A 19,227-nucleotide genomic window follows, 5' to 3' on the forward strand; every position below is an offset into this window, starting at 1 on the left:
TAAGAAAATTTAATTTGCATATTAAAATCTTTCCACAAAGAAGACCCCGGGCCCTGTTGGCTTCACTAGTGGTTTCTAACAAACATTTAAGGAAGAAATAAAATCAATCCTACACAAATTCTTTCAGAAAACAGAGGAGAGGAACACTTCCCAACTCATTTTATGAAGGAACATAACACTGATACCAAAACCAGACAAGGACAATATAAGAAAAAAAAGGCACTAAAATCCCTAATTAACGTAGATGCCAAAACCCTTAATAAAATGGTAACCAACCAAATACAATACAATACATAAAAAAGATCAAGTGGAGGGCTGGCCCCGTGGCTTGGCGGTTAAGTGCGCTCGCTCCGCTGCTGGCGGCCAGGGTTCCAATCCCAGGCGCGCATCCACGCACCGCTTCTCCGGCCATGCTGAGGCCGCATCCCACATAAAGCAACTAGAAGGATGTGCAGCTATGACATACAACTATCTACTGGGGCTTTGGGGGAAAAAATAAATAAATAAATAAACATCATTCTTAAAAAAAAAAAAGATCAAGTGGAGTTTAATTTTAGGAATGTAGGGTTGATTTAACATTCAAACATCAATTATCTAATTCACATTAACAGAATAAAGGAGGAAAATCATAAGAACATCACAGTAGAAACAGGAAAAGCATTTAACAAAATTTAACACCTCTTCATGGTAAGGACACTCAGCAAACAGTTCTATTTCAAAGGAATCTTCATCAATCTAATAAAGGTCATCTACATAAAACCTACAACTAACATCATACTTAATGGGAAAAGGCTGAATGTTTTCCCTCCGGTATAGGAAAAAGGTGAGGATACCCACTCTCACTACTTCTGTTAGACATTATCACACATCCTAGTCAGTACAAAAAGGCAAGAAAAAGTAATAAAAGGCATAAACACTGGAAAAGAAGAAGTAAAACTATTTTGATCTGCAGATGTTATGATTGCTTATATATAAAATCCTAAGGAATATACAAAAAAGGAAGGAAGGAAGGAAGGAACAAATGAATAAACAAACAAATGAAGGAACGAAGGAAGGAACCCTACTAGAACTAATAAGTGAATTTAGCAAGGTCTGAATATAAGATCAATACAGAAAAACAAATTGTACCTATGTACACTAGCAACAACCAACTAGAAGATGATATTAAAAAAATACCATTTATATGGCATCAAAAAACAAAACACATAGGAATAATTTTAATGAATGATATATAAGATTGCTATAAAATATTACAGAAAGAAATTAAAGAAGATCTAGATAAATAGAGAGTTTATACCATGCTTGTGGATTGGAACACTCAATATTAGGGTATTCATTCTCCTCCAATTGATGTATAGATTTAACACAATCCCAATCAAAATCCCAGTAGGCATTTTTGTAGAAATTGAAAAAAATGGACAATCCTTTGATATTGATGTAAGAATCAATAAATATATAAATGCAACAGACAATGGGCCGACTTATATCTGTGGAACCTACCACAAGGAACAACTCTTAACTTCCTTAGAGGAGATCAGTTGCTAAAGCTAACAGGGAGTCTGTTACAGGGGTCTATCATGTATAATAACCTCAGCTATTAATTCTAATCAATCTTTTAATGAGATGTAAAGAGATTACAATATTGTAATAATGAAATTATATTTTCCTTTGTTTTCTTTTCTTTTTTTTTTTTTTATGAGGGAGATCAGCCCTGAGCTAACATCCGTGCTAATCCTCCTCTTTTTGCTGAGGAAGACCGCCTCTGAGCTAACATCCATTGCCAATCCTCCTCCTTTTTTTCTTCCCCAAAGCCCCAGTAGATAGTTATATGTCATAGTTGCACATCCTTCTAGTTGCTGTATGTGGGACGTGCCCTCAGCATGGCCGGAGAAGCGGTGCGTCGGTATGCACCTGGGATCCGAACTGGGGCCGCCAGTAGCAGAGCGCGCACACTTAACCGCTAAGCCACCAAGCCAGCCTGTTCCTTTGTTTTCTATGTCTATTTAGTAAATACAAAATCAAGTAGAATGCTGGTAAAACACCAGATAATCCCATTTTACTGCTTTTTGAAGAATAGGCCAATTGGGAATTTTGGTAGTATATCTCTTCTGGGTTGTACATAATTTATTTTATGAAGTTGAAAAAGTCTGTACCACATAAAAGGCACTATTTTTTTTTTAATTTTTATTTATTTTATTTTTTTCCCCCAAAGCCCCAGTAGATAGTTGTATGTCATAGCTGCACATCCTTCTAGTTGCTGTATGTGGGATGTGGCCTCAGCATGGCTGGACAAGCGGTGAGTCGGTGCGCACCCTGGAACTGAACCCGGGCCACCAGCAGCAGAGCGCACGCACTTAACCGCTAAGCCACGGGGCCGGCCCAAAAAGGCACTATTAAACGGAACTAGAAACTGGAAGAGTGCTGATAGTTGTTTAAAAGGATAAAAGAATTAACATGTGAATACCAATTTTCAGATATGTTATAAATATTATAAATGCTTTTATAGCTAACAGAACATGTTGTTAGTCATGTGATGGTAATGAACAGCTTTTAAAACAATGGGTCAGATATTTCATTAAGAACTCATTTCAGGAAGCCTGGGCATTCTAGGAAATAATTGACACTTAAGGTTATGTGACCAGCAGAGGGCAGAGATCAGTATAAGCACAATGTGTGTCATACAACAGGATGTGCTACCGACTCAGTCATCGTGGAAAGTAAAGAAGCAGGCAGCGAGGAAATCACCTTATAATTCCAAATCAAAGCATCATATCAACAGAATTCTTAGAAGAAAGAAAGAAGAAAACAGTGAATGGCTTGCTAACAAAAAAGTTGGATGATGCTAATGCAGACGAATGGTTGTCTTAACAACTCATAGTACATTTCTATTGTACCTAAAAAGGGAAGACTTGCCAATTTGTATTTTTAAGATTTAAAAGAAAAGACACTACCAGGAAAAAATCTGTTCCTCTTCAAATTTTTCCCTTCACAATGGCCACCTCCACCCTTAAGTTAGAAACCAAGCCAAGTAAGAACCAGGGATAAGAATGTAAATATATGCTGCCAAAACCTTGACTGTCATTAATGTTAAATTAGACATAACAACATATTCTGTGTAAACTACTAAAGGATAAACATGCTGGTCAAGCCAAAAGGTTTGCTTCAAGGCTTTGCTCAATTTCCATCCTTTTAAACAACTTTCATGATATGTTTAAATGCTGTTCCAGAATGTTCAGTGTAGAACCAAATCCATGTTTCACGCTTACTGGGTATATTTGTTTCCTCAGAAATGTTTGGTGCTCCCAGACATTGGGATCTCATTTTATTACACATTTAAAAACTTTTCCTTCTACATTTATAAAGCTCTGAACCAAAGCTAAGAATGACCACTAATCTAACATGACTGAGATAACAGATCATCAAATTATTATTATTATTTTTTATTTATTTTTCCCCTAAAGCCCCAGGCGATAGTTGTACATCATAGTTGCACATTCTTCCAGCTGCTGTATGTGGGACGCGGCCTCAGCATGGCCGGAGAAGCAGTGCGTCTGTGCGCGCCCAGGATCCGAACCCGGGCAGCCTGCATCGGAGCGCACGCACTTAACCGCTAAGCCACGGGGCCGGCCCCAGGTCATCAAATTAAATGACTGACCGTAAGCTGCAGTTTTATTAGGATGTCCCAGTCAGGCAGTTTTTATAAATTAATTTTAAAATTAAGAAAAGATTAATAATTTAAAGAATAATAAATTTAAAAACAAATTTAGGTGAATATACACATAACTACACAGAATTTACAATATATCTGTAAAATTCTCTAGTCACCATTTTTGTGTATGTAATATTAATAAAAAGGATTTTTTTTAAAACCATACAGTGATTCTGGGATTCCCTGAATTTTCAGCTGCTGCATTTTCTACCCTACATCTGTCACGTGCTTCTTCCTTTCAGTTTGTGCATTTCCTGTATTATAAAAAGTAGAAACAGGACCTTAATTGAGGAAATAGTGCGTCTTTGGCTAAGGAAATAGAGCAATAGATAAGTACTTGTATTTTGCACCTGGGGGTTGTTTATAAGGTACAGGGAGACTATTTAGCAAGGTATTCTTCATTATCATCATGAAATAGAATTGAAGGTGGCTTTTGTATGGACTCTCTTCTCTCTTGCCTAACTCACTCATTAGCAGTAATTTAGAGTTTCTCTCTAGGTCATAGAGTCTATTCAATTCCTGTATATACTATTTCAGTATGCACTTAAGAAAGTTTAATATACAGCTGGGAAGTGCCTGGATCTGATTAGGTAATTCAAAAACAAGTCAATGGCAGAGCCAAGAATAGAACAAATAAGTTGCTATTCCCTATCTTATGTTTTTAAAAACATGTCATATGCTCTTGTGTTCTAAAATAACAAACTACCAACTCAAAATTTTCTTAATTCTGACATTAATTTATTAAAAGTGTTTGGACTAGCCTTATATGCAATTTCAGTCACTTGCCAGAACTGCATTTGAATGGGCAGTACGAATAAACTACAACCCTTATTGATGACCTCTTCTTATTTCTAATAACTACAACTGTTTCAAGGTCACTCTTTAAAACGTCCTCTTTTCAGGAGTTCTACACCATATGAGCAAGAAGGGATTTTCCCTTCCTATTTACTTATGTATTTTAAAAATGACTGAACTGTCTTAAGAGATCCCTTCTAAAAATGTAATTTTAGTTCCGGGAACTTCGATAGAACAGTGGGATAAACACGTGTAGCACATTACTAGTCTGCCCAAACTCAGGAGTCCTAACTCACCCAATCATTCAAAAATGTGCAAACGGTGTGCTGTTCAACATGCTGTGACATCCGTAAATTACCCAAGTTTAAAAGTTTAAAGCCACCTTATTACTTTTTTTTTCAATCAGGAAGATTGGTCCTGAGCTAACACCTGTTGCCAACCTTCCTCTTTTTGCTGGGGAAGATTGTGCCCATCTTCCTCTATTTTTTTTTATATGTGGGATGCCACCACAGGATGGCTTGATGAGGCTGGCCCCAAAGCCACTTTATTACTTTTTATAATGAACTAAAAGATAACTATTAATGGCTTTCTTGTTCAATCTATAAAATATCTCTTTTCTGCAAAGTGGACTGTGGAGTTCTTAAAAAGTCCTAGGCCAAGAATAAAGCATAAATGTCACTGTGAAAATATATCTAACAGTGTCTAACTCTTTTATCTGAATGTTGTAGAGATTGAATACAGTTAGTTAAAATGCCTCAGATCAAAATTTCCCTATTTTTCTAATTTCTTCAAATTTCCTTATTAAGTATGTGCTAATTTTATCATGAATAAAAATGTAATCAATTTTATTTAAAAAAATAAGAAACTGAGATAACGAAGTTGATGACCTCACAAGTGTGCAGAAAAGAAGGCCATCTATATGATTTAGTTCAGTGGGTGCTCAGCACAATCCCCTTCCCTTAAAAGAGCACCTTTACAGAGTGTTCATTTGGATATTGAGGGCTTCAAGATTTCCAAATAAAATTCAAGACTCTCTGGTGAGTAGGGGCTGGAACATTTCAACAAGATTATCTGATAGCTAGCTGAGAGCAAATCTTTGTGAAAATAGGACAGCAGGTGGATAGCAGAGATGGGGGAATAAATTGGAGAAAAAACAGGAAGGAAGAGGCTAAAGACAAATACATATGTTTTTGTGGCCAGTATAACTATATTTTTATACCATTATTCATTTCCTCTGGCATGGTTTACCTGCCCGATATTAGGTATCAGGTATTAGGTATCAGTACACATAGATACTATTTTCCCTCGGTACTGTATATTCTAATCACTCAACAGTCAGATGAGGGCTGGTATTCACTACCCCAAGAAATACTTTTAAAAATTTTCAGTAATTGATTACTCTAGGAAAATATAGATCTGTTTCTCAAGTTCAAAGACTAGAGAATTTTGAATTTTTATGTAACTTTCTAATAGTAATTAAATTTACACACCAAGTTAAGGGTTCTAAACAGCATTCCTTAGTAATAGTTATAAACAGAAAAAAGTTTTACCTCTTGTTTTTCTTGATTTTGATCCACATTAAGTAAAGTTGGTATTTTAGATGAATCTTTCTTCGATTCCCTCTTCAGCACTTTTATCTGTTTAACTTTTCAAAAATATATACAACAAGGACAACTTGTTATTCCTGCCTTGACATTTTACTTTCCTTTTCAAGAGTTTCAAATGGAAATTCTGATATCCATTAAAGTCAGTTCTTCAGCTTATTATAAAGGAACTGAACAAATCATGAGTTGTAATGGTAAAATGTGCCAATCATAAATGATTTGTTTTATAAATTTATAAATAGTCTACCAGGTATTAAAAGAAGACATTTATTTTTTTAAATTCTGAGTATAACTGTTAAGTGGATCAGATAATTCCTCTTGAGCTATGCAAGTACTATATTTTTGCTATTATATTAACTTTTCACAAGGTGTCATTGTTCTTCAAAGAAACGTTTACTCTAAAAAAATCATTTTAAGAGCTCAATACATATTATAAATCTTAATCTACTAACTCCTTGAACGCCTGAAGCACATATATCATTCCTGCTAGTATATAGGCAAATAATCGTGGAGAAATCGTAGGAAATTGATTTACTCCAGGTCATATACTGAACTCAACCCAAATTCCTCAAATACTGTTCTAACATTTCAACCATATTGAGCTAATGAAAATGTTACCTTTTTAAGTTTTCTTAACCCTTCTTTAAAATTATCTCCTTCAAGTTTCACCCCTTATTTGACTATGGGAAAAAAATTCTCCATTAGCTGAAAATATCTTTTGAAGCAATTTACTATTTCTACCTAAACCACATTATAAAATGTTAGATTACCAAAAAAGGTCTTGTAAAAGATACATCTGGAAATTTGTAAAGCTACGCAACAAATGTGTACCTTCCATTGCTTTCATCTCCTTAGACTGTGTTGTGAAAGGTAATTCTGGGAAATGGAATTCTTTCCTGTCAGACCTGGAAAAATTCAGCTTCCTTTTGTTTCCATTTGCCATTTGGTCACTTTGACCCGTTCGCTCATTAAATACACCCCTCTCCATTCGGCTCTAAGCAAACAAATAAACAAGAGCTAATTTAAGAAAGGAGTATAACTACTTATTGAATGACAAGCCTAGAATTGCTAGCCATTTGGATGGTATAACAATGTCTATCTTTGCAAGATTAAGTAGAATAGAATACCGTTAAACATATAAACAGATCAAACTCCAATAAAAGTTTCATAAAGCAAACTTTTTTTTAGTATATTGAATACTCTGAGAATAATAGTCTTGATTAAGAGAACCACAATCTTAACTTTTAATTTTAATCCTATTCATTATACTCTGGCTTTGGATAAATTGCTTCAGTTCATTTTATTAATAATTTATTTTCGTATTTACAAAATGATGTGCTCTGGACACTGGGAAAACCCAAAGGAAAAAAATTATTTGTCAATCCAGCATTCTGGAAAAACTTTTGTGTTACCTGTTTTTGCCCATGTGATAACAGATGATAAAAACTTCCCTAGGTTAATGAACACTTTTCCACAATGTAATGTGTGGTATCCCACTGTGTGGATATACTCTAATGTGCTTAATCAGCCACTTGCTCTTGGATGGATTTGTGTTTTCAATTTTTCATTATAAATAACACTGTGCTTCAATTTTGAATAAGCTACTTTCCTATGTAAAAAATGAGGGAATGAACCACACATTATTTTTTCTAGTGAAAAGTAAGATGTGTCTATTTGGCAACTGCTTTTAGATTAAAGTAAGATATTAAAAACTTTTCCTTTTTTGTGAGGAGATCAGCCCTGTGCTAACATCTGCCAATGCTCCTCTTTTTTTGCTGAAGAAGACTGGCCCTGAGCTAACATCTGTGCGCATCTTCCTCCACTTTATATGGGACGCTGCCACAGCATGGCTTGCCAAGCAGTGCGTCGGTGCGCGCCTGGGATCCGAACCAGCGGACCCCGTGCCGCCACAGCCAAGCGCATGCACTTAACCGCTTGCGCCACCGGGCCGGCCCCTTAAAAACACTTTTTGAAGGTGAAAAACCAAAAAGTCTCATAGCTTTTAAAGATGAAAATCTTAACTTTTTCTTCCCCTAAGTCAAACATTAAATACACAAATCAAGTCATAAGAAATTAACTACAATTTTGAAAGCACTAAGGAAATGATGGCCTATTTTCATCTCAGGAAAAAAAAAGGAAACTAAAACCATGTTTTTTAAAAACGTTAGAGGCCCTAAGACAGAGAAAAGGACAAGGGTTTGGGGGATAATGTTGAAAGAGGCCATATTTTAATGACTAGCTTCTTGCCTTACTTGAGTGGGACCTGTATCCTCTGGCCTGCTATTAGATATAACTTGTCCAATAGGCTGTGAAGAAGTACGTCTCTTTTTCGCTCTTTCAGTTAACCTATTATTTAAAAATGAATGAGAAGTTATTAGAACTCCCCAAAAGTGCTTGTTTTACCTTCAGTAATGAATAAATTATACCATGGAAGTCTACTGTTCGAACACTGAGTGCCAAAATGCAATTGTCAGTTCTTAGGTGCCAATTGCTTGTAAAAACAGAGACAGGGAACAACTTGAGAGGTAAAAACAGAGCAGGGAACAACTCACTTATGGCTAACATCAGTGGTGACAACCATGTTGTGGCATTACTCCAGCACACCTACTTGGTCCCTTTGATCTGTTCTGAACCTGGATCTCTTAACTACTGGTTTTCTGAATTTCTGAGCTTGCTGTCCAAGGCTGGTTCACAACACGGTTATTGTAACCATGGTTTTGGGGTCACCTGAAGAACAATTAGGATCTTGCTGTCTGTAGACTATTGTACCTTTGGACTGACACAGATATGTCCACTTGCCCACCTCTGCAGACCACTAAGCTTTACAACTTATCACCCAAGCCAGTCTGCTGGGATGAGCTTGGGATATTGAACCGGGTCTCCTTCCACACCTAGATTCATAGTTTCCCTAAATTTAGAACCAGCCCTGATGCCTTGCTAGACACACCCTTGCCATCCATCACACTGCCCTTGATTAACCAGACTCATGGTACCAAACTCTCAATCTTTATCAGTAGCTAAATCTAAAACTCAATGTGCTGTTTTTGTCCCAAAATATTTGACCTTGAAAGGCTATTTGACCGTAAAAGATTATTTTCAACACTCCTTTCTCCATTTAGAGAATTTGCTACGATACAGAAATAAAGCTTACTTTGTTATACCAAGGCACATCAATACCAGAACTTAGGTCATATCACCTTTTTTCTCTTTAAATGGGAAGAAATTTTGCTGAGGGTCTTTTTTTTTTTTTTAAATGAGGTTCTTCCAAAAGGCATTAGTGAAAAATTAAGCATCTATATATCTAAGAAAAGTTCATTTCTTCTATAGCATTCATAAGAAGCACTCACTAATGGCCCATTATATGATTATAATTTCAGTAAATCTTCAAATTCAGTTTATATACAGATACTATGAACTTGATTCTTTGAAATACCGTTATATAAGAACATTGTATTACTTAGGTCCATTTCCTTCTGTCTTTTTTCTGTTAGAACTCACCTTGAATTGGAGTGGGAGAGATTTGAATTGGGATTTAAAGCCATCAAATTACTGCTAGTTAAATTGATGGGTGGCATCATCACACTACCTGCAGCATGTGGATTGTCTTTCATGCCATTAGAGTTAGTGCTGGGATTGACAGGGTTTGGTGGTTCATTGATTACAGGTTTTGTATCTTGAGACATGGTAAGAGCATTTTCAATTGCATCCTGTTGACAATGTCTACCTTCACACTCTGTCTTTTTCGGTTCTAAGATATCTCCTTTTCCTCCTTTGACTTTAATAACTCTAACTTTGATCTCCTTGGGCTTTTTCTCTTTTTCCATTTCCTGGAATAGATATACCCAAAATCTGAGTCAGAAGAACAGTTATTTTTATCACTACAGTGCTAACTATAATATAGTTATACTGGCTAAAAAGAAAACCAGTTTTTACCTTTCCCAAAACTGAAGTACTTAGCAATGTATTGGTATAAATTGTTTTTCTTTCATTTTTCATAAGTTCATTTGCTTTAGAATTCTCTTTTGGCTTTATGAACGAGTTGACTTTTGCTTCTTGTAGTAATTTAGCTCTCAGCTCTGGTATGAATCTGATAAAACAAGGAATATAAACCAATAATCTCTTTCTTTATGTAGATAATTTTATCTTTAATAGACCATTTAATCAATTAATTTACATTGCAACTACACCATAAATAAGTCATCAATAACTAAGAGATGGCACAATATTCAGCTAATACAAATCGCTGCTTGGTAAAGATACATCTTTGAAAAATTTTGCCAAGGGAATTTACTATATAAAACTTTTACAAAATAGACTTATATGAATTAGATTCCTTTTGTGATGCAAACTTTATTCAATAAAAGTATTGCTTTTAATTTTGATAAATACACTATCCTTTTCAAGGAATACTCAGGCCATTTTGTCCTTTTTGTGGTTCTTTAAAGTAACAGTACTTAAAAGATAAACTAACTAGTTTCTGAAATCTTACTCTAGAGAAATATTTTCAGTACAAAAGGTAACAGAATACATAAATATTGAAGGGAGGTTGTTTTGGTTGTAGTTTGACTTTCTTTTTTTAAAACGCTAATTATTTTTGAATAGAAAAGCCATTCACATGGCTCAAAATTCAAAAGGCTATACTGAAAAGTTCCCTTCCCACCCCTGTCCCTGAGTTGCACAGTTCCCCTCCTTGAAGCAGCTGTTGCTATCAATTTGGAGAAGTTTTATTTTATTTTATTTTATTTTGTGAGGAAGATTAGCCCTGAGCTAACTAACATCCATTGCCAATCCTCCTCTTTTTGCTGAGGAAGACTGGCCCTGGGCTAACATGCGGGCCCATTTTCCTCTAATTTATACGGGATGCCGCCACAGCATGGCTTGATAACCAGAGCATATGTCTGCGCCCAGGATCCGAACCCGCGAACCCCAGGCTGCCGAAGCGGAGCACGGGAACTTAACCACTATCCCACCGGGCTGGCCCCTGGAGAAATTTTAAAACATCACTCCATGAATGAATCCTTCCCTAGTTCAGCCCAGTCTTGCCAGTGCTGTGCAGGGCACATGTCTAGTAAAGGGTAGTGAGAGGAGATGAAGAAAATAACCAGTGTGATTAGTTTGGTTGAATAAGAAAATGTCACACTTCTGCTAAAACTCCCTTGCATTGCAGAAAGTCGACAAAAGAAGAGGCTTCTTACGGAAGGCAAAGGTCCTCCCCAAACATTTTCTGAAGTTATGACAATTGGAACCCAAGAACTTTTACCCCACAATAGTAAAATCCTAATATCTAAATACCCAAGAGAAATCAACCTAGTCAACGTAGAATGGACATGAAGCAACATTTTTATTCATCAACTGGCACTTTTCACCAATGGCACTTTCAATATATCGTCTTCTCATTTTTTGTTATAGATTAAAATTCCTGAAATGCCTGAAGTTCTAGTTACTCTCAAGGATTCTTTTTTCTTTGCCTTTTTCTATTTAGTCTATCTTCAATGGCAGTTCCTGGACTTCTCCATGACTGATCTCAACTCCATCACATTTTTAATTGATGTCCATCTTTCTGACCTCATATCTAAAGTCTAACTGAATGATTTGGTAATTAATGAGAAACCTTTCCTGTTTCTTTCAAAGCCCAAACAGAAAATGGTAGCTTTTTTAGAAGTATGGCTGACTTATGAATCTACATTGTCATTGTATATTATATATACAAGATGGAACACAGAAAAGCTTTAAGAGGCATGGTCCCTGTTTTCAGGGAACTTCCAATTTGGTGGGGAGAACAAGACAACAGGCATTGCAGTAGAGAATAAGTAAAGCAGAGAAAAAAATCATTTTGGAAATGAATGCTAATTATAATATATAAATCTGAGATCCTATCAGAAAAAGACCAGACTATTCTGAGTCAGAGGTCCAAATGGGAATAAAGCTAAAAAGTAACGATTGTTTATTTAATGTTATCTCTGGCCTATGATGACCATTGAAAATGTGTGTAAAGAACTTAGCGCACTGCCTAGGACATAGTAACTGTGTAATAAATGTTAACCGTAATTATTTTTATTATCAAAATTTTCATCATGACACCTGTGAGTCTACCATATACAGGAACTCAGTAAGTTTTTGTTAAATTGAATTTTTCTGTTGTGTAACGTTAACCTCTGTAGCAATTCTCGTGCTAGTAAAATTACCTAATACAAAATACTAAAAATTCCACACTCACTCAAAATGCTTACTTTTCAATAAATCCATCTCTTGTAAAATACTCATGATGCAAAAGTTCAGTAGACGATATCCGCTCAGCAGGATCAATTTGTAAACAAGCCTAGAAAATGAAAAAAGATTCTAATGTTAAGTAAGCTCTTAACAGAGCTCCATAAGGTAAAAATTAAATTTATTTGACAAATGTAGAAGAAATTAAGTACCCAGAGCTAAAAGCGTTCTTGAAAAGATTAAATTAGACCTCAGGAATTTCTGACAGTGAATTCTGACCATTTATTTTCCTAAGAAATTTGTACATGTAAAGCATTATTACAGGTTAAATGTCCTATGATTCTGGCCAAAACAGAAGTCAATCTGTTTCTGCTGGAGCTGGCAAAAATTAACTAGCTCATTTTGATCCTCTTATCAACCCTGTCAGGTGGAAAGTTCATAGATTATCATTTCCACTTTACAGAGCTAGAAGCACAATTAGTGATTTGCCAAAATAGAATTTTAACTCATAGTCTGATTCCTAATCCAGCACTCTTTCTATGTCATAATACAATTTCACAAATATTCAAGCCCCCAAATCTTTCAATAATCCATTATTAGAACACTTCTTTTCTGTTTCCCTACCTTAAGAGTTCTTCAACTAAGTAGAGAAACAACCAAAAAAAAGCCCACAAAATAAAAAACAGACAGTGGAAGGAAGAGTTTTGGATAATAAGTTGCACATAATGAATCTATATATAATTAAATAACTATAATTAGAACACATTTCTTTAATCAAAATATTAAAGATAGAATTCAAATAAAAGCTATTTCCTTTATAATTCTCTTTCTTCCTCTAAAAAGAAGGCAAAACATAATAATAATAGGTAACTTTTACTGATGCTTACTGTGTGCCACGTAACACTCTATCTAGCCTTTTCCTATTACTTAATCCCAACAACAACCCTACAAGGTAGGTATTATTATTATCCCCATTGTACAAATGAGAAGACTGAGGCCCAAAGAGGTCAAGTAATTTGTCTAAGATCTCATACATAGAAGAGCTAAAATTAAAATCCAGAAAATCCAAGGTAATTGCATATAATATTACACTTTTATTTCAAAATGTATATGTTTAAAGTGATTCACAGAGAAAGTTGTAGAGATCTGCTATACAGCAACATGAATATAGTTAACAATACTGTACATTTTAAAATTTAGTAAGAGGGTAGATTTCATGTTATGTGTTTTTTACCACAATAAAAAATAATGACTCACAAAGTGAAATTGAGTCCATTATCTACTTTATGATGTGGGAATACCCAGATCCTTAAAACTGCAACTAGCTAAAAATATGTGCTTATTTTAGAACATAATAGTAATCCATCAATAAAACTTAATAAGAAAAGTGCTAAAAGTTCTGCCTAAGTCATAGCCTATTCGAGGCAGACAAATTAGTCCTTCTGTGAATAATATATAATTCCGAAACTTTAAATACATGCCCTAGTTTGGAAAATGTAAAATATGATACTTTGAGAAATAGACTGGCAGTTTCTTTAAAAATTAAACATACACATACCTTAAACCCACCATTCCACTCTTAGATATTTACCCAAGAGAAATAAAAATATACATCTATATAAAGACTTGTACATGAATGATGAATGTTCATGGAAATTTTATATGTAATAGCCAAAAATAGGAAACAACCCAAAACAGGGGAACAGATGAAAAAATTGTAATATGTCCATACAATGGATACACAGCAATAAAAAGGAACAAACTACTGATACACGCAAAAACATGAATGAATCTCTCAACCATAAAACTGAGTTAAAGAAGGCAGACACAAAAGAGTACATACTGTGTGATTCCATTTATATGCAATTCTAGAAAACGTAAACTAATCTACAGTGACAGAAACCAAATCGGTGGTTGTTTGGGAACGGGAATGGAGGGAAAGACGGATTGCAAAAGGAAATGAGGACATTTGGGGGATTGATGGAAATGTTAGGTATCTTGATTGTGGTGGTGATTTCACGGGTATAGACACCTACCAAAAGTCATCAAATTGTACACTTTAAGTATGTGTAGTTTACTGTATATAAATTAAATCATGATAAAGTTGTTTAGAAAATTTAAATCTAGGAAAAAAATACATGCTCTACCCCAGATATTAAGATGTATTTTAAAGTTACAATAATCAATCAACATGGTGTTCATACCAGAATAAAGAGAGAAATCAACGAAACAGAAACAGACTCAAGCACATATAAACATTTTATCTGATTAATGTGGCGTTCCAAATCACTGGATTATTCAAGTTGAAAAAAGTATTTACAAAATATAAGACAAAAGACTATTTTACAAATCAAAGTGAAAAAAATACTCTAATTGAAAAATAGGAGAGAGAAGTCAAGATGGCAGCATAGCAGACTCTGAACTCACCTCCTCCCACAGACACAGCCAATTTACAACTACTCGTGGAAAAATTACCCCTGAGACAGAACTGAAAACTGGATAAGAGGAACTCCTGCAACAAAGGACAATCCTAATTGAGGTGGAAGAGGCAGAAACTCCCTTCTGGAGAGAAAAAAACGCGGCCTTCACAAGCCGCCAGTTTCACTGCCCTCTGGGAGCAGCCCACAGGTACGGGAGCAGCCCACAGGTACGCAGCCCTCCCTGGAGGCGCGGGGCCCTGAGCAATGGAGCGCCCCCACTGTACGCATTTTGTGGACCCAGCACAATCGAGACCAGTGGCATAATATCTGACTTTGCCTGCTACTAAAACATTGGGGAGTACCCCCAGAAAACCTGGTTCACAAAGAAATTAAAACCGTCTCTTAAAGGGCCCGCTTGCAAACTCTCCCATTTCAGAAAGCATCCTAAAATCACCAGAAAGAAAGGTGAATAGTGCTTTGGTGAAAAGAGACTCACCTGATAGGCCCTGAGTGCATCTCGTAGAGGTGAGACCTCTCCAGGGACTGGGACATTGGCGGCGGCCATTGTTGTGGCCTGGTGTGGGCATGCTGACACAGACGCCATTGGAGTTCTCCCTGGGGCCTGCTAGCCCAGGTCTGCCCCACCCACTAGAGCACCGATTTAATCCAGCTCAGCCAGGCAGGCAGCCCACCCTAGAGACTGGCCCCACCCAACAACAAGACCTCAGGCAACATGTGGGCCTGCATAGATTGGTGACTGGATTCTCTGCAGCCTGGCAACGGAGCGACTTCAGTGGGGCAGGGCATGCACAAGGAGCGGGTGGAGAGTGTGGGGCCGTGGTGGAGTGTGTGGGGCTCCCGCCGTGGAGAGACTGGGTCCGCTTCGGGAGGTTGGGGCGCACACATGGGGCAGGACTGTGTTGACTGTGTGTGTGGACCTGTGGGCGGCAGGGCTTGTCAGCTGCAGAAGACTTGTGCTTCTCAAAGACCCACATAGGGGGTTTGCCCCACCTTCCAAAGCCTGAAACAATTGGGTGCTCCTGTGCCTGAGGCCAGCCCCACACAGCTGCAATCCTCAGAGAGCTGACAAGAGACCTAAAGGCTGGAGGCTTATAGCAATTGTAAGGCCCCAAGCCTAACAACCAGCCACGCTGGGGGCCTACTCACTTAAAAGAAATACTGCAACACAAACCTGGTATTAGAACTTGCAGCCAACTGAGCTGGGGCTCCCCACACCTAATAAAGAGACTGAAGGGCCCACAACAGCTACAAACAGTTGAGGATTACAACAGCTGACCAGGAGCATAACTCGGCCTACCTGGACGCATACAGGGAGAGCAAACAGGCCACAACAGAAGGACACACGTAGCCCACATAGGGGTCACCCCTGGAACATTGAGAACTGAGGGAAGCACACTGCAGGACTCCTAAAGCATCACTTGTATAAGGTCACCTATCCAAGAGCAGGAGACGTATCTGACCTACCTAATACGTAGACACAAACAGAGGGAAAGAGGCAAAATGAGGAGGTAAAGGAATACATTCCAAGTAAGGGAACAGGACAAAACTCCAGAGGAGGAACTAAGTGAAACAGAAATGAGCAACCTACCCAACAGGGAGTTCAAACTAAGAGTGTTAAGGATGCTCACTGATGTGGAGAGAAGAATAGATGAACTCAGCGAGAATGTCAACAAAGAAATGGAAGATATAAAAAAGAACCAATCAGAAATGAAGAATACCATACTGGAAATGAAAAATTCGCTAGAGGGACTCAAAATCAGAGTAGAGGATACAGAAGAACGGATCTGAAAGCTGGACGAAAGACTAGAAGAAATTACCCAAGCTGAACAGGTAAAAGAGAAAAGAATTAAAAAGAGTGAGGACAGTCTAAGAGACCTCTGGGACAACATCAAGCGCACTAACATCCGTGTTATAGGTGTCCCGGAAGGAGAAGAGCGAGACAAAGGGGCAGAGAATCTATTTCAAGAAATAATAAATGAAAACTTCCCTAACCTAAGGAAGGAAACAGACATCCAGGTACAGGAAGCACAGAGAGCCCCAAACAAGATAAACCCAAAGAGGACCACACAAAGACACATCATAATCAAAATGTCCAGAATTAAAGATAAAGAGAGAATCCTAAAAGCTGCCAGAGAGAGACTAGTTACATACAAAGGAAACCCCATAAGGCTATCAGCTGACTTCTCAGCAGAAACCTTACAGGCTAGAAGAGAGTGGCACAATATATTTAAAGTGCTAAAAGGAAAAAACTTACAACCAAGAATACTCTACCCAGCATGATTATCATTCAAAATGGAAGGAGAGATCAAAAATTTCCCAGACAAGCAAAAATTAAAGGAGTTTGTCGCCAAGAAACCAGTGCTACAAGAAATGTTAAAGGGACTGATTTAAGAGGAAAAGAGAAGACCACAAATAGTAAAAATTATCTATTTCCATGATAAGAGGGCAATGGATACAAATGCACAAAAAAGAGGTTAGATATGATATCAAAAACATAAAAGCAGGGAGGAGGGGAGTTAAAGAGTGGAGCTTTCAGACAGAGGTCAAACTAAAGAGACCATCAATTCTGTATGGAAGAAGAAAGGAACAGAGAAGGACTACTAAAACACTGAGAAAAAAAGTTAAAAAATGGCAGTAAGTACATACTTATCAATAGCTACTTTAAACGTCAATGGACTAAATGCTCCAATTAAAAGGTATAGGGTGGCTGATTGGATAAAACACCAAGACCTATATATATGCTGCATACAAGAGACACATTTCAGATCTAAAGACACTCACAAACTGAAAGTGAAGAGATGGAAAAAGATACTCCACGCAAAAGGCAATGAAAAGAAAGCTGGGGTAGCAGTACTCATATCAGACAAAATAGACTTTAAAACAAAAACTGTAAAAAGAGACAAAGAAGGGCATTACATAATGATCAAGGGAACAATCCAACAAGAGGATATAACACTTGTAAATATCTACGCACCCAATGTAGGTGCACCTAAATATATAAAGCAATTATGAACAGACATAAAAACAGAAATAGACAGTAACACAATAACAGTAGGGGACTTTAACACTCCACTTACACCAACGGATAGATCATCCAAACAGAAGATCAATAAGGAAACATTGGCCTTAAATGACACACTAGAACAGATGGACCTAGTAGATATATACAGAGCATTCCATCCAAAAACTGAAGAATATACGTTCTTTTCAAATGCACATGGAACATTCTCCAGGATTGATCACATATTAGGCCACAAAACGAATCACCATAAATTTAAAAAGATTGAAATAATACCAAGCATCTTTTCTGACCACAACAGTATGAAACTAGAAATCAACTATAGGAAGAAAATCAGAAAAGCCACAAATACGTGGAGATTAAACAAAATGCTACTGAACAACGACTGGGTCAACAAAGAAATAAAAGAAGAAATCAAAAAATACCTGGAGACAAATGAAAATGAAAATACGACATGCCAGAATTTATGGGATACAGCAAAAGCGGTTCTAAGAGGGAAGTTTATTGCAATACAGGCCTATCTCAACAAACAAGAAAAATCTCAAATAAACAATCTAACAATGCACCTAAAGGAACTGGAAAAAGAACAAACAAAGCCCAAAATCAGTAGAAGAAGGGAAATAATAAAAATCAGAGCAGAAATAAATGAAATAGAGACTAAAAAAACAATAGAAAAAATTAATGAAACCAAGAGCTGGTTCTTTGAAAAAATAAACAAAATTGACAAACCTTTAGCTAGACTCACCAAGAAAAAAAGAGAGAAGGCAAAATAAGTAAAATCAGAAATGAAAGAGGAGAAATTACAACAGACACCTCAGAAATATAAAAGATTATAAGAGAATACTATGAAAAGCTATATGCCAACCAATTCGACAATCTGGAAGAAATGGATAAATTCTTAGAATCATACAACCTTCCAAAACTGGATCAAGAAGAAATAGAGAATTTGAATAGACCAATCACCAGTAAGGAGATCGAAACAGTAATCACTAACCTCCCCAAAAATAAAAGTCCAGGACCAGACGCCTTCCCTGGTGAATTCTACCAAACATTCAAAGAAGACTTAATACCTATCCTTCTCAAACTCTTCCAAAAAATTGAGGAGGGGCAGAAGCTCCCTAACTCATTCTATGATGCCGACATTACCCTGATACCAAAACCAGACAAGGACAACACACAAAAAAAAAGAAAATTACAGGCTAATATCACTGATGCACATCGATGCAAAAATCCTCAACAAAATACTAGCAAATCGCATACAACAATACATTAAAAAGATTATACACCATATCAAGTGGGATTTATTCCAGGTACGCAGGGATGGTTCAACATTCGCAAATCAATCAACATAATACACCACATTATTAAAATGAAGAATAAAAATCACATGATCATCTCAATAGACGCAGGGAAAGCATTTGACAAGATACAGCATCCATTTATGATAAAAAC

The 19,227-nt window shown here is 36.7% G+C and overlaps 1 protein-coding gene across 2 annotated transcripts in view; it reads right to left on the minus strand.

The window, feature by feature from the left end:
* Nucleotides 1-3,773: 3,773 nt before the first annotated feature.
* CDKL3 (cyclin dependent kinase like 3) overlaps nucleotides 3,774-19,227 on the minus strand; it is a 58,464-nt gene continuing 43,010 nt past the window's right edge. The window contains exons 1-8 of one of the 2 annotated variants that reach the window (XM_058540438.1): nucleotides 15,232-15,459; nucleotides 12,339-12,427; nucleotides 10,042-10,195; nucleotides 9,607-9,935; nucleotides 8,361-8,454; nucleotides 6,940-7,102; nucleotides 6,055-6,149; nucleotides 3,774-3,963 (exon numbers count right to left, since the gene is read on the minus strand). In XM_058540438.1, the coding sequence (XP_058396421.1) occupies nucleotides 3,931-3,963; nucleotides 6,055-6,149; nucleotides 6,940-7,102; nucleotides 8,361-8,454; nucleotides 9,607-9,935; nucleotides 10,042-10,195; nucleotides 12,339-12,427; nucleotides 15,232-15,339 (1,065 nt within the window). In that variant the 5' untranslated portion in view covers nucleotides 15,340-15,459 and the 3' untranslated portion in view covers nucleotides 3,774-3,930. Of the gene's footprint in view, nucleotides 3,964-6,054; nucleotides 6,150-6,939; nucleotides 7,103-8,360; nucleotides 8,455-9,606; nucleotides 9,936-10,041; nucleotides 10,196-12,338; nucleotides 12,428-15,231; nucleotides 15,460-19,227 lie in introns of those variants that run through there. The other variant, XM_058540446.1, reaches the window with a different exon arrangement.

Source organism: Diceros bicornis, chromosome 1 (genome assembly GCF_020826845.1).
Source record: "Diceros bicornis minor isolate mBicDic1 chromosome 1, mDicBic1.mat.cur, whole genome shotgun sequence".
NCBI classification, from domain to species: Eukaryota; Metazoa; Chordata; class Mammalia; order Perissodactyla; family Rhinocerotidae; genus Diceros; species Diceros bicornis.